This window comes from Eubalaena glacialis, chromosome 19 (genome assembly GCF_028564815.1).
Source record: "Eubalaena glacialis isolate mEubGla1 chromosome 19, mEubGla1.1.hap2.+ XY, whole genome shotgun sequence".
NCBI classification, from domain to species: domain Eukaryota; kingdom Metazoa; phylum Chordata; class Mammalia; order Artiodactyla; family Balaenidae; genus Eubalaena; species Eubalaena glacialis.
Genome location: NC_083734.1, coordinates 15,256,555 through 15,280,875, shown reverse-complemented (window position 1 = coordinate 15,280,875; position 24,321 = coordinate 15,256,555). Strand labels below are relative to the sequence as shown.

Genomic DNA, 24,321 nt, shown 5'->3' with positions numbered 1-24,321 from the left:
GTTGTCTGGGTGGTCATGGGGCCCCACTGGGGTCAAGGCTGCATGCCCTGGATGGGGAGCTTCCGGGGGTGTAGAACCCCGCCTAGCAAGCTGTGCACAGAAATGGGCCTGCACGTGGGGCCTGGGAAGAGTCCACCAAGAGGCCCCTCAGAGCGGGTACAGGCAGTGGGCTTGCCGAGCCTCATTCTCACCAGCAGGCTCTGTGCCCAGACAACGTTCCTGGCCTGGGCAGGGAGGATGAAGTCAGCTTCAGAGAAGGACTTTCATAATTCTTACCAAACCACTCTAAGTCTGGAGGGAGGCCGCTGAGCCCATGGCAGTCCTAAAGGCCCTTGGCCTTTCTTTCCGTGGCCGCAGCATGAGACTTCCCGGTCATACCTCGGGGAGCCTCTCGCTTGGGACTTTGACCTCTAAGGTGGCCCCTTCCCTTTGGGGACAGGGCTGCTGGGGGCTGCCCCTGTGTTGCTTTAGCGCTGACCAGTTCCTTTCCCAAGAGTGACCCTGTGCTTGTCAGCTGGTGGCCCTGAGCTGGGCGGGACAGCTTCCTGGCTGTTGGTTTGAGGCCTGGTTCTGGGGTGAAGTCTCCAGGCAGGGCAGGCCGTGGAGGGCAGGCCAGCTCTGAGGAAGATGGGGCCCCGGGGCTCGGGGCAAGACGGGCCCTCTCTGAGTTCTGTCTGCAGCTGTGCCGGCCTGAGGGCTAAAAGCGTGGCGGCACAGAGCAGGCTGAGCCCTGGAATGCAGGGCGCTGGGGGGGCAGGTCACAGTGGGTTCCACAGGGCTAACCTGGCTTCAATAAACGCCTCATTCAGAGCTGCTAAACCCTTCCCATATGTGGGCCTCAGGGAACTTCACAGTTCTGGGGGGCAGGGGAGGCAAGCTGAGGCGAAGTGGCCTCATCCCGGTGCCTGGCAGGACAGCCTGCACAGGCCTTTCGTGTGGCTGTCCTGGAGAGGGTGCCTGACCCTGCAGGGCCAGGGCTGGAGGGACAGAGCTTGCTTGGCCTTATGGTGGGGGGGCCCGGCCTCTGGGAAAATGGGGTCAGTTTACTGAGGCTGACCTTGGTCTCCCCTAAACCAGCTGCTGAGCTAGAAGCCAGCATACAGGCCCCAGCACCCCCTCCCACTCCGCCCTGCCTCTCTTGAGTTTCTCTCAAGCGGCCACGTTGACGGAACCCTCCAGTACCCTTCCCGGGGGGGTGGGGAGGCAGGCTCTTGGCAGTGCCCTGTTTGTTCCCCCTGTTGCCAGCCCTACCATGCCTCTCACGCCTGTGGTCTGCCCCAATGACAGGCTGGCTTTGGTGTCCCAAGGGGACCAGCCCAGAGCATGTGCATGCACTTGGGGGAGGGCAGGAGAAGGCCAGCCGGGGCCGCCACCGTGGCCACTGACCTGGGAGCCCCAGGAAACGTACCCCCGTCAGACAAAACACCCGGCTCAGGGCCTGGTCTCCACGGCCCAGCGCTCAGCCTCCGGCTGGGTCCCCAACACACAGCCACACCTCTGCCTTCTATTCGGTGTCCTGTTCGCCTGTGAGGGTGACAACTTCAGCTATACTGTGGTTCACTGCACTTAGTTTTTATCAGCCCCCAAAACAACTCTGGGCTTCAAGTGAAGTCCATGCCACCGACCCAGGACGGGCCCAGGATGCCAGGCCCCAGGCCCAGAGGGCAGAGGGTAGAGCAGTGCTCAACAAAAGAAAGAGTGGGGCCGAGCCCAAGAGGGACAGGAGATCAGGGGTCATGCACAAGGAGGTGGGCTTCCTCAGGGCCTGTGCTGTGGAAATGACAGTGTGAGGTTTTGAGGGAAGAGGCTCAGCGCCAAGGGGCCACAGGGTGGGAAAGTGGGGTCTTAGGAGCCCTTGGGAGCCCAGGTGAATACTGTTTTCACGGGTCCCTGTCACCCGCAAGCCCCGTGTTACCTCCCAAAGTAACTCTGCCGCTGCTCTGTGTTCTGTGCTGGGACCGTAGCTGCCAGTTGTGACAGGTTATCCCGCACTGACCCCTCCTTGTGGATCGGGGAGCCCACGTGAGGGCCCGCAGGAAGGCGCAGCAGCAGAAACCATGAGGAGACCGTCGGGCGAGCTGCGTGATGGAGGGAGTGTGGGATGGTGGGAGGACCGTGCCCACCGTCCGAAGGACTCTGTCACCTACTAGGGGGAGCAGGAAGGGGGCCCCCAAACTCACCGGTGCCTCCGAAATCCCAAGCACTAGGAAGTGGCCGCGAACAGCTTTGGAGCCGGAGAGAAGGAGAACATTAGGGTCTCCTGCCCCAGGCTGGGGAGAAACGGGTGGGAGGAAGGGCTTAGACCCCTCAGAGGGGACCCCTGAGGACATTCCTGAAACGAAGGCCGCACCCACCACCTGGGGGGTGTTTGGGTGCACATAGAGCATCCTCCCCTGGGCTCAGGGCCTCAAATCCTCTCAGCCCCCTGCATGGCTGGGGAGCCCATTTCCTGTCCTAAATGTGAGGCTGCTGAGGCCCAGGAAGGTGAAGCAGCCTCCCAGCCACCTGCCAGATTCTCTCTCAGACTCTGTGGACTCCTTGCCTGGGATGCAGGATTCCCAGCAGGGGCCCAGGGTGTTGTTGCAGGGGACCTGGGGGGTTCTCTCGGGGACGTCAGTCCCGGAGGGCAGCGGCTCCTCCACAGGAGAGGTCTGAATGTGCAGCCATGACCTGACCAGGTCTAAATGCAAAGGCAAAAAGGACATAATCGAGCTGCTCCCAGAGGCTGTGCTCAGCCACTCGTTTATAACTTTCTCCAGGGTGTTCTATGGCCTGCTTCTGTCTCCTGCCTGTGCTCCTTGGGGCGAGCCCCACTGCGTTTTTGTTACCTGTGTGGTGAAGGAGGGGCCCCTCTTGGGGGGTTTCCCCAGCCTGGCCCTTCGCAGCCCCATCTGTGTCACTACCTCAGGTGATCTGGTGTCCCCCGGGTACCTGGTCCCCAGGCGGGGGGGCACAGCACCTATCGGCTGGGACTGGAGGGTGAGAGGTCAGGTGTTCCTGTCCACTGACATCCAGGGAGCTGGTTCCTCCACCCCCAGCGCTAATCTAATCAGGAAATAGCAAAGTCCACATTTCCCAGGGGTTATAAATAACCACAGCAATTCAGACAGCATTATTTCTCTGGAAAATGTGCCATGTCCCTCTCTACTCTGCACCCTCCCTTCTCTGTATTTAAATGACATCCTGAAATAGACTTGGTTTCTGGAGGCTGCTGGCCTCCTGGGAGACAGGGCTTCATTGTCGGGGCACTGAGGGGCTGGGCAGGCCTCCCCACGCGGGTAGCAGGGCTGCACCTGCAGAGGGGGTTTGGAATAGGGCGGTGGCGGGACTCACAGTAAAACACAACAGTGCCACCTTACCCAGACCTGGCCTCAGACAGGCTGAAACAACAGCAAACTGTGCAGGGGATGGGGTCCTAGTGTGGCAGGGAGGCAGAGGGGAACTGAAGGTTCCTGAGGCCTGGAGTTATCTGGGAAGGCTTTCTGGAAGAAGCAGGGCTGGGATTAGGCCTTAGCATCAGGGTTTGCTAAGGCCCTGTCTCAGATGCTCCCAGGAAAACGTAGGGTTGCTACTTGGCAGCTGGAATAGAAGTGATGGGGAGGGAAGGAATGAAAGAATTGTACTGGAGTCGGCCTGCCAGCACCCAGGTCAGCCTGTGGCGCCAGACCGTGGAGGGCCAATGTCTCCTTTATTATGATAAATAATCATCACAGCAGCTGCCTTGCCAAGAGGCAAGGATGCCAGGCTAGGTGCTGTACACCTAGCTGGGCTGGGCAGGATCTTGCAGGTTTAGCTGAGGCGAGTCAGGGATACTTGATTTTGTACCCCAGCTCTCACTTCCTAGGTGTGTAGCACTGGGCAAACTCCTCGTTCTCTTTAAGCCTTGGGGTCTCATCTGTAGAAGGGGAGCAGCTAGAAAGGCTTAAACCTCATGGGCTTGTTATGATGATTGATTGAGATGCTGTACGTAAGGGGTTTGTCATAGAGCCAGACTTATAGGAAATGCCCACAACACGTCAGTCGCTGTTACTATTTTCCATGGCAACGCTCTGAGGCAGGTATGGACACCCCTGTAGGGAAATTGAGGTTCCAGGAGGTTAAGTGACTTACCCACATTCACACAGTTGAGTGGAAGAGTGAACATTTGGACCCAGGTCAGTCTGACTCTCATTCCCTGCACTTTCCCCACTTGGGCTATGTCCACATAGCACTCAAGGACCCAGGGAGGGACCACTGGCTCAGTCCACAGCAGCTGCCAGGAGGTGCCAGGTCATGGGAGGCTAGGCCAGGGGAGGGGCACTAGGGTCCAGGAACACAGAATTGGCCTGAGGCTTATGCTGATGCCTGGAGAGACCTGCATTAGAAGCAGGTAGTCATTCCAGAATGTGTGTCCCAAGGGTAGTATCTGCCCCAGGGGACGAAGAGCAGTGGAGATGTCTCTACGCCAGGTGGCCACTGCTTGAGGTCAGGGCTGGGGACAGACCAAGGCCCTGTGTCCAAGACCCAGGATTCAGGAGGGGATGTGCCACAGGCCCGGTGAGGGTTGGGACAAAAAGTTTAGGGGAGGAAGGTGTCAGGGGCCCAGTAGGACTTGGCCCCGAGCCTTGTAGAATAGAGAGCCGGGGCAGCAGCCAGGCTGTGAGTCCCACACGCTTCCCTAGCATGTCTGAGATGGTGTTCAGTCCTCTCCACACCACTCTCCCTCTGTCCTGTTCTCCAGGCTGGGCCTGGGCCCAGATGCAGGGCCCAGACCCTGTTGGAGGCTTGGGTGCCCCCTGTCCCCGGCGGGTGTGTGGGTGATAGAAGGTGCGGGGGTCCTACCTCGAGCTGTAAGAAGCCCCGGGGCCCAGCCACCCTGGACTGACTCGGGTCCAGCTTTCCTTTGTGGCGAGGGGCCTGTTAGAGCAGCAGTGTTCAGACCATGGTGCACATGCCCTGGGGGTGCAGAGACGGTCCAGGGGTACGAGGGCAGGAGAGTTTGAAAGTAGTCAGCTTGCAGGTCCTCAGTTCCCAACAGTGCTATTGCCAAACAGCGACCCGCCAGAGAAGGGCCTTGCACCACCACCTCGCTGTGCAGCGGAGCCCGAGGCTTCCTGGGGACTCGGCTCAGGGCTCCCAGGCCTCCTGAGTGGCAACAGAGGGGCCACTTGAGGTGCTGATGTAGGAGTTGAGAAAGTAAAAGACTCTGAAAGCTGGGTTTCCAACCCTTTCACAAGTCACGTGGTTCCCAGTTCTTTCCACGAAAGTGATGGAAATGGTCAGCTGAGATCATTTAAAATAAATATTGATAATAGGTATCTATGCAATTTAAGGCAAATACCGAGGAAAGAGGTTAAAGAATTGCAAACATTGCAATAATAAAACTATTTTCAGCCCCATCTACTTTATGTGAACAAGATGTTTCATCCTTTACATCTTTAAAGACCAAACCAAGGGACTTCCCTGGCGGTCCAATGGTTAAGACTCCACACTTCCTCTGCAGGGGGCATGGGTTCTATCCCTGGTTGGGGAAATAAAATCCCATAAGCCGCACTGTGCAGCCAGGGAAAAAGAAAAAAAAAAAAAACCAAGCCCTTTAAGCAATGCTAAATGCTAATTAAATCATGTCACTCCCTGGGTAAAAATCTCGGTGGACTCTCATTAGAATAAAACCTTAATTAAAAAAATAAAATAAAAATTAAAAAAACAGTATTGATGCTAAAACCCCATTTCACCCTAGCAAATATTTGTGTACATACATGAACTAAAACAGAAAAAATGCTCTACCCATCTCATTAAGCGATGTAATTCCACCAAAATGGTACTTTGCTGCTGAATATTTATTAAAATTTGTAATGTGTTGGTTAAATTTTTAATTATGTATTGCTAATCATTGTAATAACCAATCCAGAATATGTTTCGAACATTTGGAGCCTAGTGGTCTCAGGAAATCTTTCATTTCCATTTATACAGATATTTTTGTTGAAGCAAAATATAGGGTGAGGAATAAAAGACTTTAAAAAAGAAAAATGCAAACTAGGGCATATTTCTTTGGGAGAAATAGACTAGAAACACAAAATCAAGGAGAAAAAGGAACGTTGCAGGTTTTCTACAAGGGAAAGAAGAACTTGTTTATGTGTTTTTTAAATGGATGATGGTGGATATCAAATCACTATGGAATTTGGATTCCACTGAATACATTTAAAAGAATGATGTAACAGTTTTATTTTAAGATGTAAATATTTACATTATTCTGGAAATTATATTCTTTGCAGCTATTTAAACTTGCTCTGGAAATATTCAGATGTTGACTTAAAAATGTGCCAGGGTGTGCATTGTTTTTCCAAATTACTTTATGGATGCACAAGGAAAAACAGTTTGAAGGCCACTGAGCCAGAGAAACGGAGTCCCGTTTGGTCACCTGTGAGGGATGTCTCTGCGCTTCCCCTGCCACCTCCACCTCCCTGGGGCTCCTGCCCAGTTTGGGGGCCTCCTCTACAGAGTGTTTGCTTTCTGGGAGACCAGCCATTTACCCGTTATCTTACTGAGTCTTCACGACAGTTCAGCAAGGCAGGTTCTTTACTGGCTGCAGTGAACAGATGAAACAAATGAGGTTTAGCAAGGTGAAAACTTTCCAAGGTCACACAGTCGGCAGTGGCAGAGCTGTGATTCAGACCCAGGGCTCTTCACCTCTATGTGGCACCGCCTCCCGTTCACCATCTCCAGGCACACGGGCTACATCCCCTGCTGTCAACTCCAGTTCAGGAAGTTGAGCAAGTTGCTGACGGTTTGTGAGCCTCGGTTTCTGCATCTGTGAAATGGGGTGATAATACCCATCTCACAGGGTGGGGTAAGGAGTGAATGAGAGGTGATGGGTGAATGTGCCTAAGAGCGCACCCCACCTCCTTCCCAGAGTGGGGGCAGTCCTGCACTAGCCAGGGCAGGAGGGGCCTGGGGGCTGGAGCCCCCTGAAGGACTGATGTCAAGATAAGCATCAGCCCCCAGTTCCATCTTCCTGACCTTTTAGCCAACTTCTGGCTGTGGCTGAGCAGCAGGGAGAGCTCTGGCTTGGTCTCAGCTGTCATCTCTCTCTCTCTCTCTCTCACGTTCTCTTTCTTTCTTTCTCTGCAGTTGGATCCACAAACTGTAGAAACGAAGAACTGGCACACAGATGTGATTGAGATGAATGGGGTGAGCCCAGAGAGATAGGAAGTGTCTGCACAGTGGGTGGGCAGCCTGGCCTCTGCTGGTGCCCTGGGGGGGCTGTTGGACCCCTGCCTCCTTAGCCCAGCCCCTCCCCGCTCTCCTCTGCCTGCACCCCTCCCGCTCCCACCCTGTAGGTGTTTCAGGGAGCCCTGGGTGGGAGAGGTAGCCCTTGTTTGCAGTCCTGGGGGGCACTCCTCTGGCACTCACGCCCTGGGGGATTGTGCCTGCCTTGCCCCCAACCAGATCAAAGTGGAATTCTCCATGAAATTCACCAGCCGAGACATGAGCCTGAAGAGGACCCCGTCCAAAAAGCAGACCGGCGTCTTCGGTGTGAAGATCAGCGTGGTGACCAAGTAGGTGCTGGGCCCGGGGTCCCTGCCAGCCCTGCCCTCCAGGCGCCCCGCCCTCGTCTGGCCCCTCAACAATCACTTTCCAGCTCAACAGTCACAACGGCCAGTTTGGAGGGCAAAAGTGGCCTGCAGAGGTGTGTTCTCTGCCTCACACGATGCTTTAGAAATAAATGAGCCAGCACTTAAGCATTGGGAGACTGCACATGAAGATCCCAGATCGTCAGTTTCTTGTAATAGGTGGGAAGATGTGACAACTGTAGGCCCAAGTCTTGGTGTGATGGTGGCAGGCTGGAATCCAGGAGTGGCTGCTCCTTGGGAGAGGGCACCCTTCAGCCCCCCGCCCTCCCCTTGTCTCCAGGACCTGGCCCACCCCCCTCTGCAGGTGACCTGCTGGGTGCCCCCACAGCATTTGAATGTGAGCCCTCTGTTTTGAGGAACACTCTTACTTTAGTCTTTGGGCTGATCTCCTAAAACTTCCTCCCTCCCACCTTTGTTCCCTGCTGTCCCTCAGCGTGCAGGCAGGCTGTTGGGGTGGGGTGGCGTGGCCTCTTTCTCAGCCCTCTCCTTGCCCCCCACCTCCTGATCCCAGAAGCCAGAGCTCTCCAAGGCCAAGGTTTGAAGAGAAGGGGTACATACAGCTCTCACTGGGGGGCCTCCCTCCATCCTCCCTCCCCTCACATCCCCTCCCCACCAGGCGGGAGCGCTCCAAGGTGCCCTACATCGTCCGGCAGTGTGTGGAGGAGGTGGAGAAGAGGGGCATCGAGGAGGTTGGCATCTACCGGATATCAGGGGTGGCCACAGACATCCAGGCGCTGAAGGCCGTCTTTGATGCCAGTGAGTCGGGGAGGCCCAGCTGGGCAGCAGCGGGGAGGGGGCGCTCCGGCAGGCTCGTGGGGCTGGGAGGAGAGGCAGGCTCGTGGGGCTAGGAGAGCGCAGCGGAAGCGGGAGGCTTCTCCATGGAGAGGCCTCGACGAGCCAATGGCAGAGGAGCCTCGGTCTGTGAACTACAGCCCAGCATGGCATGGGGTGATCCCCTGCCCTCCAATCTCTTCTCCATTGCTACAGATTAGGAAACTGAGCCTCAGAGACGCCAAGTCACTTGCCCAGGATTACTCAGTATATAGGCTTTGAGCCTGATTTAAACTCAGATCTTTCGGGTTCCAGAGTCTGTGTTCCTGGCTTTCTTGCTGGCTCCCTGGTGCCCGGTGGGCTGCAGGGAAACTAAAGGGCTTTTAGCCTGGGTTGGCTGGCACGGGCACCCTCGCCTTCTCCCGGGCCCCCAGTGCCCTCTGGGAGGGGCACTGCTGCCTCTCGCTTTGACTGTAGGCTCCTCGGTGGTGGCGCCTGACCTTTCTGGTTCTTTCCCCTATCTCGCCATTCAGGCTGCAGCAACAGCACACCCAGTAGTCAGGACACCTGAACTGGCCGGGCAGTGCTGATTCCATGGGAGCTGAGAGGGGGCCCGGTGGGTGTGGGCAGCTGCCCGGCAGACGTGTTCGGGGAGCCTGGGGTGGGGAGCTGGGGACGTGCTGGCACACGGCTCCTCTGTGCCACCTGGAAGCTGAGGCTTTGTCGGAACATGATTTTAGGTATAAAAAATGTGCAGCGCCTTCCAGAGAGGGGCTTAGCAGTGGGGAGATTCCAGTTGGAAGGAGGGCATGTGACACGTGGTGTGAGTGTGGCTCCAGGACTCTGGATGATGAGCTATGCTCCCCTCCCCCCACGGAGCTGAGTCACAGGCCACCTGTGGGCACTACCTACATCCTGCCATTCCTGGGGAGACCAGACCGGAGACAGAGTGGGGGGGTGTCCCGGGCAAGCTGTCTCAGGATGGATATAGGGACGGAACAGGGCTACTTGCCAGCTGAGGGCTGCGTGGGGGACGGAGGTGGCTCAGCCAGCACAGCCCCTGACCTCCCGTCTCCCCTACAGATAACAAGGACATCCTGCTGATGCTGAGTGACATGGACATCAACGCCATCGCTGGCACCCTCAAGCTATACTTCCGGGAGCTGCCCGAGCCCCTCCTCACAGACCGACTTTACCCAGCCTTCATGGAGGGCATCGGTGAGCCTCCAGTGGGGGCCTGAGGGCTGGGCTGAGCCAGGCCTCCCTGACCAGGAAAGAGTGAGAGAGGAGATCTGTGGCTTCCCTTGCTTGTTGATCTGCCCAGTGCATGGGGCCATGTGGCTGAGTGGCCTGGAGGGCAAGGTGTGGCCTGCTGGGGCCTCATCTGGAGGCTGGACCCTCTCTCCCCTGCCCCTTTCCCGTCTCATCCCTCTGGGCTGCCCTCTGTGCTTCCTCTTTGGACACTGACCTCCTTGCCTAGAAACCCAGGCATCCAGGGAAATCTGCCCTGAGGTGGGTGGTCAGGGGCTGGTGCTCTGGGGCCAAGAAGAAGTGAGCTGGCGTACACTTGACATGGCCTGTACCGAGCCTTCCAAAAGGAGCACTGTCTCATCTCTGACCTATGCCCAGGGTGGGGAGGAAGCTGGGAGCCCTGGCTGGCAGGGCTCCGGCTTCTACCCACCTGGGCCAAATCCTGGCCTGGGCGCATCCCTCCTGCCTTGTCTTCTCCTGGGTTGGATCACAGGAATGAGGAGCCCATGGAAGGCAGCTCACTGCTGGGCTTGAGCTGGGTTTCAATGTGCTTGAAAAAGAACATTCAGGGAATTCCCTGGTGGTCCAGTGGTTAGGACTCTGTGCTCTCACTGCAGAGGGCCTGGTTTCGATCCCTGCTCAGGGAACTAAGATTCCACAAGCCATGTGGTGCGGCCAAAAAAAGAGAGAGAGAACATTCATGCCATGACATCACTGTCTTAAACTCAGCCTTACAGTCCAGGTATGGGGAATGGCTCCAGCCCCAAAGGCCTCTGCAGGGAGGGGAAGAACAGTGTCTGCTGCCCACCAGCCTGCCTCCTGGCTGAGTTACAGGTTGTGGTGGGGCCTCCTGTAGGAACCTCCAGTAGCCCACCATTGGGGAAATACCAGGCCCTTCCCTGCAGGGTCTGCTCCCCTGACCCCCTGCAGCCTGGGCTTTCCCGCAGCGTCCCGCAGCCTCCTGACCACAGGGCACTGGCTAAGGCCTCCCCGCCCCGAGCCAAGCCCCGCCCCAGCGCCTTCTCTCCCCACAGCCCTGTCAGACCCTGCTGCCAAGGAAAACTGCATGATGCACCTGCTCCGCTCCCTGCCAGACCCCAACCTCATCACCTTCCTCTTCCTGCTGGAACACTTGAAAAGGTAATGGGGAGGGGCCCAGTCCAGGGGAGGGGGCAGGGAGCCAGGGCAGGCTTCAGCTGCGGGGAGGACACATCCGCTGGGGAACTCACATCCTCCGTGCCTCCAGGTGGGTGCTGGTGTCTGCTGGGACACCATAGCAGGGTGAGAGTTTGCTCTTCAAATTCTTGTGTTCACATTCTTCTCTTTTGAGAAATACTTGGGTCCTAATGGCAACCTCAAATACAGGCCACAGAATGCTTAGAAAGGCAGGGCTAGAGCCAAGGACTGTAGGTGGATTTTACAGTCAGTAGGTCATTCGGTCCACTTAGCATTTTTTAAACGGAGTAGGAGAGACAGCCTCGGGGTGCGCTGCGGAGCAACAAGTGCGCCTATTGTTCTGTTTAGTTACGCACGTTGCATGTGCTGGACGATCGGGTCAAACGTGTGTGTGTGTGTGTGTGTGTGTGTGCGTTTGTGGGTCACAGTCAAAAAAATCTGAAGCCCGCTGGTCTTGACCCACAGCTCATCGAACAGATAGGGAATCTGAGTCCCTAGCCCAGCAGGGACTTGCCTGGGGTTAGCAGCAGCTCTGCCCTTAGAAGCCACATCTCCCAGATCCTAAACTACAGCCCTTCCGACCTTCTCCTCTGCCCCCTCCACAGTCAGGTCAAACCAACAGCTGCTCAAGTTAACGCCTGCAGCAAAGTTCATACTGGAAGCTAGCCCTGACGGTGACCTTGTCACTAACTTTTTTTTTTTTTTTTTTTGTCACTCACTTTTGAGTCCAGAACCGGTCCCAGGTGTGAGTGGGGAGGAAAAGTCCCCAGGCATCCCTTAAGTCCATTTGCCACCCGGGACCAGGGAGCCCCTGGTGAGGGGCCGTGAGCCCTCAGGCCCAGGCTCCCAGTGGCGGCTCGGCCACCAGGCCAGGCCAGGCTCTGGAGGGCCAGAGACCTGGGAACGCCTGGGCTGCTGTCTTGTTTTTCCCATTATGAGACATTTTCCCTCTGGTTTGGCCAGGACCGAAGTCCCAACCAATTCCCAAATAGTTTGGCGAGCACTGCGGGGAGGATACACAGAGGAGGAATGGGAAGGAAAATTCATTAGGTTTTCCACCCTGGGAACCGGGCACACTCTGTTCCCACATCTGGGCCCTGGCTGGCGTGTGTGTGTGTGTGTGGTGAGGGGCTGGGCCAGCTGCACAGCTGCCTCCTGGCATGGCAGTGTTTTTCTGCCTGTTTCCAAAGCAGTCAGCAGGCGCATCCATGGCTCCGGCCTGGAGGGTGGAGTGACGGTGTAGTGGGAGTAGGGCGAGGGGCGCTGTTCTGGGTGGCTGGGTCTCAGTCCCAGAAACATTGCTTGGGACTGGGGGAGGCACAGGGCCTCTCTGATGAGTTGGGTGGTACTGAACCTGCTGGACACCAGCCACAGATGGCAGCCCCTGCTGTCACTCGGGAAATATCTACAGAGCATCTGGCTTATTATGCAAGAGAAGCAGAGGAAGATCCAAAGGGAGGCAGCTCTGGAGCCCCATGAGGCAGACCCTTCTGGAAAAGCTTGGGAGAACAGCCCCTGGGCTCCCTCTGGGATGAGGATGGTTCCTGCCACAGCGCAGCAGGCAGAGCCACAGGCCTTTGCCCCCTGCCCAGCCCCGCCTGCTCGGACTCTTCCTCAGGGCCCCACTCCACGGCTGGGCTGATTGTGGGGAACGCACAGGGTGGGGAAGAGCATGGGCTCTGGAGGCAAACTGCCTGGGTTCAGATCCCAGCTCTGCCACTTGCTAGCGGTGTAACCTCGGGCAAGTCACTTAACCTCTCTGTACTCTGGTTTCTTCATCTGTACAGTGGAGATGATAATATTACCTACCCAAAGGTTTGTGATGAGCATGAATTATTATAGGGAAAGTTCTTGAACCAGTGATAGTATCTCTAAGGCAAGGGAGTTGGAGTGGGTCCTTCTGGCTCTGACAGTTTACCATCAGTTCAAGGGGTGGCCCAGGAGCTGGGAATCTGTTATTGGAACATACTGGAACATAGCTCTGAACTTGGTCCCTTGGCTGAGTCCCCTCCCTACCAAGTGGTCTCTACCCTCAGGAGAGGGAGGCTAGTGACCACCTGTGGGAATCCTTCCAGGAGTGGTAACAGCCAAGGGTCTGGAGCCCCACACGGCTGCCAGAAATGACTTTTTTCTCCCCTCCCCTCCCCTCCCCGCCAGGGTTGCTGAGAAGGAGCCCGTCAACAAGATGTCCCTTCACAACCTGGCTACTGTGTTTGGCCCCACGTTACTGAGACCCTCAGAAGTGGAGAGCAAAGCACACCTCACGTCGGCTGCCGACATCTGGTCCCACGATGTCATGGCACAGGTACCTACGCGCTGCCCAGGCCTGCGGCTGCTGGAGGGGAGAGACAAGCCTCCCTGAGGGGTGGAGAGAGAACAGCTAGGACTCCTAACCCCCTCCCCTCCTGACAGCGGGGATGATGGTCTGTAGGATGTCACCAGGGAGGCACGGCTCTGGACAGTCCTGCTGAAAAGTAGGAACCTAGACCAGGGGCCCAGAGGTTGTCTGTCTCAAGTGCTGGCTGCAATCCTGGGAGTGCCTGGGCCTCAGAAAGCAAGCCTAGGGGTATCAGAAAAATCTGGGGCCTTGTCCCCACGCATGGAAGCTCTAGCGTCGCTTCCAGGGTCAGGAAGCTTCCCTGGGAGCCCTACAAGACCCAGGGCAGGGTCTGGTCTGAAGCAGGGCTGCCAGGCCAAAGCCAAGCTCTGGAGCAGGTTGGAAGTTTATGACTGAGGTTGGGTAAGTGGCCCCAGGCTCCCCACCCTCTGCCCTGCAGCGCCCTCTACTGCTGCAAATGGGCAGCCACACCTGGGCTTCCGAGGAAGGGGAAGCGGGGAGCCACAGGGGCCCAGCCTGGAGACCACGTCTTCTCAGTGGGTCGGAGGAGGGCCTCCAGGGCGAGGACCCCAGCCTCAGTCTCCCCTGTCTTCCCGCAGGTCCAGGTCCTCCTCTACTACCTGCAGCACCCCCCCATTTCCTTCGCAGAACTGAAGCGGAACACACTGTACTTCTCCACCGATGTGTAGCCCGAGGTGGGAGCGTTCTGGGGGGGGTGGCCCGAGCCAGCCTCTCCAGCCGGGGACCCAACCCAGACTTGAAGGACTACAATAGAGAACTCCCAAACCCAGCGCTCCAGACTCCAAGGGACACAGATTTCCAAGAACTGGAAGACGTGCATCTTTTGTGCCACCTTGTACAAAGCCAGCTGACCCGGCCCCAGCCTTGCTGCGCACCCCGGGCTCTGCCCTCTGTTCCTCTAGTTGTGTCTAATGCTCCGTGCTGTTCGGGAATTGTTTTACGTCTACTTGTCATGCAGGAAAGGTAGTGACCGACCCGGTGTGGGCACACAGACAGCCTGCTTTGTTCTTTCATTTCCTCCAACACTTTCTTTCCTCCTGAGTCCAGTCCAAGGGCTTTTATTTTGCGCTCTGTGACTGCTGCCAGCTTCTCCTCTCTTGGCCCTGCTCCCAGATCGCAGTCTCCTGGCAGCCTCCCCTTGGTCTTCCTCCGCCCTCTCCTCCCTCCCAGCCTGCCTGCATGCATGTGCAGCCTTGGTTTTTGATCCAGCGCCTCGAAAGCTCTGAGGAGGCCCTGGGCGGCGGTGGCAGTGGTGGCCCGTGCCATGCCGCCGCCTGCCGCCCCCGGCCTCTCCTTGCCCTCTGCCTGCGGAAGCGCACCTGCTTGCCTTGCCGCCTGTGCAAATGTTGGACAAGGAGACGGACTCACACTAATCCTCAGCTTAGCACAGGCTGGAGAGCGGATTTCTGGGATTTTTCCACCTGAGAATCTCCATTTCTGGGTTTATCTGTTCTGTCTCCAGTACCAGCGAGGCATCTTTGACTGTTTCTTCTGCTTTTCAGTTCCTTTTCCGTTGGTGTTCTATTTCCTTTGAGTATAAAGACTCACAAGTGACCTGCTATCAAGGTAGCCAGAGGGTCAGGAAAGAATTGGGGGAGGTGGGAGGGTCAGGCTGCCGAGGAAAAGGGACAGGTGGGACGTTGAGAGGAGCGCCAGGGAGCGCTGGGTGTCCTGGGCTGGGGGAAAGAGGCTCTTGGCAGCAAGCAGTTGTGGTGGCTTTTCTCGTGGAGCTGGGCTTCTGGGAGGGCAGCTACTATGGCTGAAGCAGGTGTCCAGAGACAGGCAGGTTCTGTCCAGGAGGGCTAGTCCTTCCCGGTGTCTCCCGTACCTCGTGGCACCTTTGCCTTAGGGTTTACACTTTCTCCACAGCCAAGCACTGCCAGGGGCAGCCCCCACGGCCACGTGTGCTCCAGGCCCTGGGAAAGGCAGGCACGGTCCAGCTAGCCAGCCGTCATGGTGCTGCCTTCCACCCCCGACTTCTAGATGCAGCCTTGCGGGTGAACTCGGGGAAACTCCAGGAGCTGGGGAAGAATGAGGAGACACAGGTACCTGCCTCTCTCGGGACTGGGTTTTGCAGGGGACCCTCGTTGTGGACGCTCTGCTCCAGAGTAGGGGATCAGCAGGTTCCGATCCCAACACCGAGGCCCGCTGCTCAGCACTGGAAAGGAGTGAGAAGTACCCCCACAGTGCAATTGCTTCCCGCCTGAGCAGCGGCCGCCGGCCTCTGGCAGTTAGCCTGGGAGGGCAGGCACTCCCGGGCTGCAGATTGGAGCTGCAGTACACAGCTCCCTGGCTCTCCTATGTGGCGGAGACTAGATTCTAGGCCCTCAGGATTGGAGAGAAGAGCTCCCCTAGCTTGAGCTCAGGGCTGTTTTAAAGAAGGGTTTAGGGCCCTAAAGCCGTAGCACTTGCTCAGTGAGAGGAAGGGCCCTTTCTCATCTTGTTTACACCTGTTGCCCAATCATGGGCAGAACGGTACACATTCTGTGCACATCGGAGGAAAGAGGTGCCTAGGAGGAGGGAAATACTGACCCCCTAGCTGCCTGCTAGCAGCTTAGCAAGGAGCCCCGCTCCCTGAGACGGGGGAGAGAAAGAAGGCCGCTTGAGTCTAAAGATCCCCAGTGTCTGATCATCCCTGGAGTCTGCTCGGCACTCAGGAGCTGGTATGTGGCATGGAAGGCTCTTGCTTCCACAGCCATTGACTGGAATGAACTGGGGGCCCAGCTAGAGCTATCTACAGCCCCAAATGGGTGCCTCCCACCTCCCCAAAACAAGGGAGGTTTGCTTCTCAGCATCAGGTAGCTACCGCAGGCCCCCAACCTCACTTAGGCAATGAGAATGGGAGGAAGGCCGGAAGGGCTGAGAAATGCAAAAGGCTCAGAATATTTATAAATTCCACCCCCAAGAGTGGGGAGGGTCGGGTACCAGACCTGGACTGAGCTGCATCAAGGAAATAGCCCATGGGTTCTCCTACGAGACAGGGACTGTGCAGCCCAGAAGCCCCAGCCACTGTGCCCAGCAGGGCAGGCTGTGCCAACAGAGGTCCATCAGACAGGCTACAGGAATCCTGCATGCCTGTCCTTGCTGGCAACGGCTGTGGGCTGCCGGTGTTTGCTGATACAGGTAGGATGGGACACTTCATTAATATTTGACTTTAATAAGTTGGTAAGGATATATTTTTCTTTGGTCTATGTTCTGTTTCAACTTATGTAGATTATAAATTGATGTAAACCACGTGAGAGGAAAATGTTAATAAAAAAAAATGCAAAGCCCCAACATTTGCACACAACTCAGCCCTGTGGTGTGGACGTTTGTGTTCTCAGGAGTCCAGGGAAGACCACCAATCTAAATATTTAACTCTTCCAGCTGCATCCAGATGTGCTTCCAAGAATCTATTTACCTAGTGAACTCCCCCTTGAGCTTCCCTTCGGCCTGCGGGGACTGTGGCAGTTTTGGGGGGAGGTGAGCCCATGCCCTCTCCTTGCTCTTTCACAAACGCCTCCAGCTCAGTCACCAGCCAGTTCTTTTCATGAAATACAACTGCCCCACCAGGGACGTGGCCATCAGTATGCCTCAGAGAGATGGCAGGAAGTTGTCCATTCAAGTGGAGGCTTATTTTATGTAAACTTTTCTCTACATTTTCCTTGGAAGTAGCAGGTCTTTGGGGCAGCCTTTTGTCCTAATCTGCTTGTTGGAGAGGCTGGATCCCCTAGAGGGCCCATCCTCCCTGTAAGAGAGCTAGTGGGGTTAATGTAGGCTCCCACCAGCCTAAGCCATTGGACACTGTGTTTATTCTGGAGAGCAGGAACAGATGTCTCTGAAAATTGGTGTTTGGTTTATGAGCTCATACTGCCTCCTTAGCCATCTAAAACAGGAAACTATTCATCTCCTCTCTTGATTGAATAGTCAACGTGGACAATGCTTGGCTTATTGAACTGATGGCTACTGACAGCCCGGGGCTCATCTTTTTCAAGGCAGTCGTGAGGGCAGAGTTTCCTGTACTCAGTCAGTCAATGTATTTGACCCCACGCACTAGACTGGATGGTAGAAGATGCTGGGCCTCTAGCACTGTAACAGGTGCCAGGGTAGGAGTTTCTACTCTTGCTCTAAGTGCTTATAGGTGACTTATTTACGGATGGTAGAGGAAACACTCCTACATTTGTTCTCTGACCTGAGAGGATACTCCAGCCAGCCTAGCAGCAGTGAAGCCTCGTGACTGAGACTGGGACAGGCATTCTATAGAATTCCCCATAGAAGGACATGAGCCTTGTGTACTAGCTCAACTCATTCCAAAGGCAACAGCAGACGTGGCCAGAGGAAGGTGTTACCAGCTGGGTTTGACATTATCTCACACACACACTCACTCAGGATGTCTGGATGGTTCAGCTGAGTCTGAATTATGGTTAAGGGTGGGTGAGCTGGAAGACAGCAGACCAGGGGGCAGAGAGCCAAAAAAAGGCAAAAAGGCAAAGGTAGAACAAAGGAGATGTTACCACTGGCTTAAGGTGGCTGGAATTACGTGGCCCCCACCAAGCTACCTGCCTGTCCTGAGTTCATCTTCACCCCACCACCAAAGCACCCGAGTAAAGCAGCACCTGTGGCAGATCCCAAGTGTAAAAGGCTGTTTCTTTGCATATGGCACAGAATTAGGCTGAGCTGCTACTGTCAGAAAAAGGCTACCAGGTCAAGTCAAAAACACGGGTATGTTTAAGGGAGAAAAAAACCACCGACGCCAGAGAAACACAGTGGTGGTGGACAGCTCCTCAGGGCGGTCTGATCGTAGCCAGTGGCCGCTGTGACTTAGTCACCAGGATGACCAGAGCAGGACCCTTCACACACTGTGTCCTCGAGCCGGGCCTGGTCTGGTGGTCAGAGCAGAACACCAATGTGTGGTTTAGACCGCAGGCATTCCCACTGGCCCGCCCACAGGAGGGTTGTTTTAGAAGAGGCCAGCACGGGTTATGCGTGGAATTTCAACGCATCCTAGGACACGGCTAGGCTGGGCTTCTTTAGGGGAAGGCCCTGGCCAATGCAACAATCTCAGTGAGGATAACACTACTCTGCAGACGCTGGGAAACTAACATTCCCAAACTTCTCAGGAGTTTGCTCACGCTTTCCCTATGTATGTTCAATCTTTGGGCACCTGGAACCGTTTTTGGCAATTGTGGAATTTGAAAATAAAAATAAGCCAACCTTTTAAACTGTAAAATCAATACATATATATATGTTTTTTAACAAGGATAGCAGAACACTAAACAAAATGACATAATCGGTCGGATGGCATAAGTTCACTTTGCCCTGCCCCAATGTGTGAGAAGGATGACGGCACGGAGGTCCAAGGTGGAACAGCTTCCCGGGTATATGTCAAGTCCCTTCCGTTGCCACGGCACCAAACAACCAGAGGGCCAACTGTGGTCAGGACTGAACCTCTGCGGAACTCAATTCCTACAGGTCAACACGCTGACTCCTGATCTGCCCGAAAGAGAGAGGCTGGCGTGGCACAGCCCCCCACAGCCCGGCTGGAGTCCAGGAGCAGAGAGCGTGGCTGCTCAGAGGTGGCAGATTGCAGCCAGCTGGCTCCCTCACAACACCAACTATGTGAGGGAAAACAAGTGTCTTCAGTCTCTGAAGCAAGTGCCCCGGAATGGTAGGGCAGAAACTGCCCTACACAGAACAGCTCTGATCCTGGGCTGGCATCGTCCTTCCCCCGAGGCAATTGCTCTCATCGTAGGTAATAATCGATCGCAGCAGAGAAAGCAGCAAAACCTCCACAACCAATGACCCCAGCCTTTAAGCCAGCTGTAAAGCAAACACAAATGACATTACCTGTGGTGACAGATGCTGGGTCAGGCTGCACTCAGGAAAAGTCTGGGTACCCGCAGGTGCAAAGAAACTGGCGTACGTGTTCTAAATCATTCAACCTAGCAGAGAGCTGGAAGACTTCAGTGAAGCTGTGCACACGATCTGATCCAGTGTGCTTTTATCTAACTGTACGTTCGTTTAACTTTTCTCGTTCTAAAGAATTACTATTTCCAGCCTCATGAAAATAGCCCCTCACAGGCAGGAAACTGGTTAAGAGAACCAGCCCTTAGCATCAAGTGAAAGCATATGGCCTGTTACCCTCATTTGTTTATGGAATAAATTCCTGGGAAGGTGATCAAAGCAATCCTAGAGGGAGCTGAGCCTCTCAAAGGCCCTGACAAAGCTGAGACATGGGAAGACCAAAGGGGAAGTTACTCCATAAATCACAAATGGCTGTTTGAGGAGGAAAATCAGGTTTTAATGATAGCAAATCATCCTGCCTCTCAGAAAATGAGAAAAAAGGCTTTTTGCTTTGGGTAAGTCCGGGCACAGCAGATGGAGAGCAGCCCAGCAGTGTACACTGTTAAGAACGCTAAGTCACTGACGCCCTGCACCACACTCTTGACGGACACACCAACAGGGAGAAGTGGCAGGGAACCGGTTTTTTTCTTTGTTGTTTATAGATGATAATCCAACATTTCTAGAATACCTATATTTGGCTTTCAAGCGGTAGAAATCTAAGAACCCTAAGGTGCAAAAAGACATTACCGTGATAACTTATACACAAAATTAAAATGACAGTTGTATAGTATGAAGAAAGATGTCTAACTGTTTGCAATGCATGGAACTGAAATTTCAGCAGAGCCTGCTATTTGGACAAATGGGGCCCAGCTATGCTTCTGTACTTTCCTGCATAGCAACACGCACCTGCATATTATGAGGAAGTCCTTCCCGTATGTTCAAGATGGGGGCAGTTCTTTTTTCTAAGATAGATCTAGATCTCTCTGTGGTTCTCACCTGGGGGTGACTTTGTTCCCCAGGGGACATTTGGCAATGTCTGGAGACACTTTTACTTGTCACCACTAAAGGATGCTACTAGCATCTAGGGCGTAGAGGCCAGGGATGCTGCTATACATCCTACCAGGCACAGGACAGCGCCCCCCTCCCCCTAGCAAACATTTATCTGGTCCAAAATGTCAACAATGCCAAGGATCAGAAACCCTGATCTAGATACTAGAAGTTTCCAAAACTGAGTTAACACAGAAGCAAACGTGATTTACTTGTCAGAAGGGAAGAATATCAAGTGTCCACATATGCCTTGGGCTGTCCTTGGAATGCTCATATGTTTAGAAATGTCAACTTCAGCATGTTGTCCAAGGCCACAAAGAAAACCATCTGAGAATTGTTTACTAACCTCTGAAACCAATGGCTCCTCCAGTGATGCAGCCACTAATGACACTGTTCTTCCAATCTGATTTTCCCCGGTACTGTGGGTGGAGAAGAGCAGTTCAGAGCCAAAGAAACAAGCCAGACAAGATGATTAAGGAAAAAAAAGATGGGGTTTCTGGCTGGCTAATTTAGTCCCTCCCCAAAGGAAACCTATCTTTTTCTCTTTCAAAAGTATAGTTCCTAAAATTTGAATGTGTTCATAAATGCTTCCTGCAGGTGGTACCAGAGCGCTGAAACCAAGTGTAACATTTGAGAAGTAATCAACATCTCTTCTCAGTTCCCCAGTAAGTATTCTGTTTAAAATCATTAACTGGGAATTCCCTGGCAGTCCAGTGGTGAGGACTCTGTGCTTCCACTGCAGGGAGCCCAGGTTCAATCCCTGGTTGGGGAACCAAGATCCTGCAAGCAGCGCGGTGCAGCCAAAAAATAAATAAATAAAATAAAATCATTAACCAACTTCTAGCCTACAAAAACAAGTAAAAAATAATGCAAGCCCAAATCATAAACGCACAAAAAGTTTACATTAGGGACTATTTAATGGAAATTTAATCTAGCAAGTATTGGACATTTCTGACCTGCTTTCTAGTAGCATTAAGAGTATTTCTCTTGAGAAGTCCTAGGATGGAAACAGGCAAGGCTTTCTCAGAAGGCAGGGACACTTACAGATTCTACCAAACACTCAGTGCAAGAAAACATGGCGCCCACGATGGCAAAATTTTTGGCGTAGGACATTCCTCTCTGCCCCATGTCTTTAAGAACTTCTTTTGCTGTAGGCGTGCGGTAAGGATCCTTAGGGTCAAAGCCCACATTGGTATCAATGCCGGCAGTGAACACCCCAAATGCACCTCCCAAGACAAATCCTAAAAACAAACACAGAGATGAAGATTTCTTTGGTATGTTTTCTGGATTACTGTAATGGGGTCATACTCAAATAGCACCTTTTGGATGGCCACCAGCGAAGAGGACGCCCCCTCTTGCCTGGAAAACTCTACTTGTCTGGTTTCCACATTACAAAATCCAGGATCTATCCTGTTGGCAGCTTCTTCTCTGACTTGTCTTGGATTTCTTCCTCCTTTCATTTTCTAACATTCCTCAAAATTCAGTCTTTAACCCTCTTTCTCTCTCTACATTCTCACATGTAAACCAGTCACCCTCAAGTTCAGGTATCAACTTTGCAAATCACTCCCTTGACGACGGTGACATCCATAATAGTCATTTGGTAAATACCATGTGCCAATTACTCTGACGCCTTATAGTCACAGCCTCATTTATTCTTCACAATAGTCCTGTGAGATAGATATTATTATCCTCTCCTTTCTGTAGCTGAAAACTGAGGCTCAGAGAGGTTAACTAATTTCCCTAAGGTCACAAAGCTACCAAATGGCAAACCCCACACTGCTGTCCACAGCTGACCTTCCTGAGCCTGCTGGACATTTCCACATGGATGTCCTCTTGCCACCTCAAGGTCGGTATACGTTGAATGAAATCATGGGCACCTCCCCTCCAGACTTTCCTGCTTATGGCTCCTTCTTTCCAGTCACTCCTGCTCCAAACTTCAGGGGCATTTCTGACTGTTTCTTTGCTTCCCCCTGTAACCCTATGTCCACAATTATCATCCTAGTCTAAGGCCTTTATCACTTCGCCCCTGGAGCACTACCAAGACTCATTCACCATTTCAACAGACATGTATTTATTAGGGTCAGGCACATGATGAACAAAGACCCAGTCCCTGTCTCACGGAGCTTCAGTCTAGCAAATTCCCTATATGGTCTCCCTATCTACAGACTTTCCTTTCCCTCATCACACTCCACCTTGAGTCATCATGCTCATTACCACTTGTTACCCTCTAAAAAACCATCAATGGGGACTTCCCTGGTGGTCCAGTGGGTAAGACTCCACACACCCAATGCAGGGGGCTGGGTTCGATTTCTGGTCGGGGAACTAGAGCCCACATGCATGCTGCAACTAAGAGTTCGCATGCCGCAACTAAAGATCCCGCATGCCGCAACTAAAGATCCCGCATGCCGCAACGAAGACTCAGCGCAGCCAAAATAAATACATACATACATAAACATTAAAAAAATAATTTAGGGCTTCCCTGGTGGCGCAGTGGTTGAGAATCTGCCTGCCAATGCAGGGGACACGGGTTCGAGCCCTGGTCTGGGAAGATCCCACATGCCGCGGAGCAACTGGGCCCGTGAGCCACAATTGCTGAGCCTGCGCGTCTGGAGCCTGTGCTCCGCAACAAGAGAGGCGGCGATAGTGAGAGGCCCGCGCACCGCGATGAAGAGTGGCCCCCGCTCACCGCAACTGGAGAAAGCCCTCGCACAGAAACGAAGACCCAACACAGCCATAAATAAATAAATAAATAATAAATAAATAAAATTTTAAAACATTTTAAAAAAATAAATAATTTAAAAACCATCGATGACTGCCCTAATGCCTGCAGGCAAAAAGCCCAAATCCCCCACCCCACCCCCAACTTGAAATGCTGTTTCTCCTCCTCTTTGTCTAACCCCATTCTCTCAATCCTCCAAGACACGCTCTAGTCTCACCTCCTCTTTTGGCCTTCCCCCAACCAAAAAAGATCTTTTTTTCTTTCTGCTCTACTTCACATGTGCACTCTCACTACATTCCTTTCTTAATTGCCTTTCATTCTCAATGAGACTTCAAATCACCTGCAAATGGCCACCCTCTTCACTCTGCATACAGGAGGGACACCTACATTCTCAAATCCTCAAAACGTTAAAAAAAAAAAAAAAAGCCAAGTCCAGACTTCTTTCCCCCTCTTTCCCTGTTGTCTAGTCACACTGGCCTCAATGGCCTTTCTGTTTTTCTAACCTCAAGCCACTTCCGGCCAGACCTTTGCAGATGCTGTGCCCTATGTCTGCAGAGCTCTCCTCCAGGCTCCTTCTCAACAATTTTCTATGTATATTAAAATGTTAGCTTCATGAGAACAAGGATCTTATTCTCACCCTGTCTTTCCGCCACCTGACACGTGATAGTTGCAAAGTAACAAATTGTTGAAAAATGATTATTTAAAAGCGAATGAATGAATGAAGTCAACCATCTTATAACCCCCAGGTCCCGACCCAGGATCGATTATCTGATCCAATTTCCAGAGGCGAAAGCCAACCTCGGGGTCTAGGGAGGCGGTGCTCGAGCTCACTGAACCAGGCGGGGGTGGGTCAAGGTCGAAGCCCATGGACTCCTCGCCTCCCAGGCGCGTGGTCTTCTTGGCAGGGGACCCCTATGCCGCCCAAGCCCTAAGCCTCCCAAAGGCCCCCCTCCTCGCCTCACCTCCCAAGCAGGCCAGCGCCGCCTTGAAGGCGCAGCTTTCCATCGCCCTCTCGACCATTTTCTGCTCCTCACTCTTGGCCGGACTCGGGATCCCGCCCAGGCTCCCAGGCTCCAGGAGCCGGGGCTGACGCTTGTCACCCACCAGGTACTGCAGAAGAATGCTGTACTGCAGCGGGGCTTCGGCGGAGGCCGCCGCCCCAGGCGCGGAGCCCCCAGCACTGTGGGCCGTCTCCGCCATGACTATGGCTGCCCAAGAAACTTGGCGTCCTTCTTCCCACAGCAGATTCCACAAGTTTCCCGTGGGGCCTTGCGCTCCCAGCCACCGTGCCGCAACGGCAGATTCGCCACACCGAGCGAGCCCGAGGAAGCAGCGGAAGCCAAGTCCGTTCGTGCACACCCGGCGGAAGAGCTATCATAGTCTCCCAAAACCTCCTGTGAATACTGAATCAGGCTTGTGCAGCAGTCCCAACGACACTGACAAAGATTCAGAGTCACCAGAAAGCACCCTCTTCGGGGCTGCAGCGCGGTGCGTATCGGGATTTGTAGTTTAACACGTACACCCCAGACATTTCCCAGGAAGCCTTGTGCGGGCACTAGCGT

The 24,321-nt window shown here is 54.1% G+C and overlaps 2 protein-coding genes across 5 annotated transcripts in view; one reads left to right on the top strand and one right to left on the bottom strand.

Moving 5' to 3' along the window:
* The window catches only part of ABR (ABR activator of RhoGEF and GTPase), a 178,630-nt gene extending 162,182 nt beyond the window's left edge, over nt 1-16,448 (top strand). For all 4 annotated transcript variants that reach the window (XM_061176121.1, XM_061176122.1, XM_061176123.1 and 1 more), the window contains 7 exons: nt 7,111-7,170; nt 7,429-7,538; nt 8,230-8,369; nt 9,468-9,602; nt 10,670-10,775; nt 12,969-13,116; nt 13,749-16,448. In XM_061176121.1, the coding sequence (XP_061032104.1) occupies nt 7,111-7,170; nt 7,429-7,538; nt 8,230-8,369; nt 9,468-9,602; nt 10,670-10,775; nt 12,969-13,116; nt 13,749-13,838 (789 nt within the window). In that variant the 3' untranslated portion in view covers nt 13,839-16,448. The remainder of the gene's footprint in view (nt 1-7,110; nt 7,171-7,428; nt 7,539-8,229; nt 8,370-9,467; nt 9,603-10,669; nt 10,776-12,968; nt 13,117-13,748) is intronic.
* A 1,916-nt stretch (nt 16,449-18,364) lies between these two features.
* On the bottom strand, nt 18,365-24,003 carry TIMM22 (translocase of inner mitochondrial membrane 22). Its single transcript, XM_061176125.1, has 4 exons — nt 23,722-24,003; nt 21,085-21,281; nt 20,387-20,459; nt 18,365-18,969 (listed from the first exon to the last, which is right to left on the bottom strand). The coding sequence occupies exons 1-4, from the start codon at nt 23,957-23,959 to the stop codon at nt 18,893-18,895; spliced, it is 585 nt and encodes a 194-aa protein (XP_061032108.1). The 5' UTR covers nt 23,960-24,003; the 3' UTR covers nt 18,365-18,892.
* Nucleotides 24,004-24,321: the final 318 nt, after the last annotated feature.

Excerpts from the sequence above, each read along its gene's own strand:
- TIMM22 (XM_061176125.1), bottom strand. The coding sequence starts at position 23,959 with ATGGCGGAGACGGCCCACAGTGCTGGGGGCTCCGCGCCTGGGGCGGCG. Across the intron at positions 21,282-23,721 it reads GGCGCTGGCCTGCTTGGGAG|GATTTGTCTTGGGAGGTGCA; the intron begins GTGAGGCGAGGA and ends GTTTGTTTTTAG. Across the intron at positions 18,970-20,386 it reads AGGAGCCATTGGTTTCAGAG|CTGGCTTAAAGGCTGGGGTC; the intron begins GTTAGTAAACAA and ends TTTGCTTTACAG.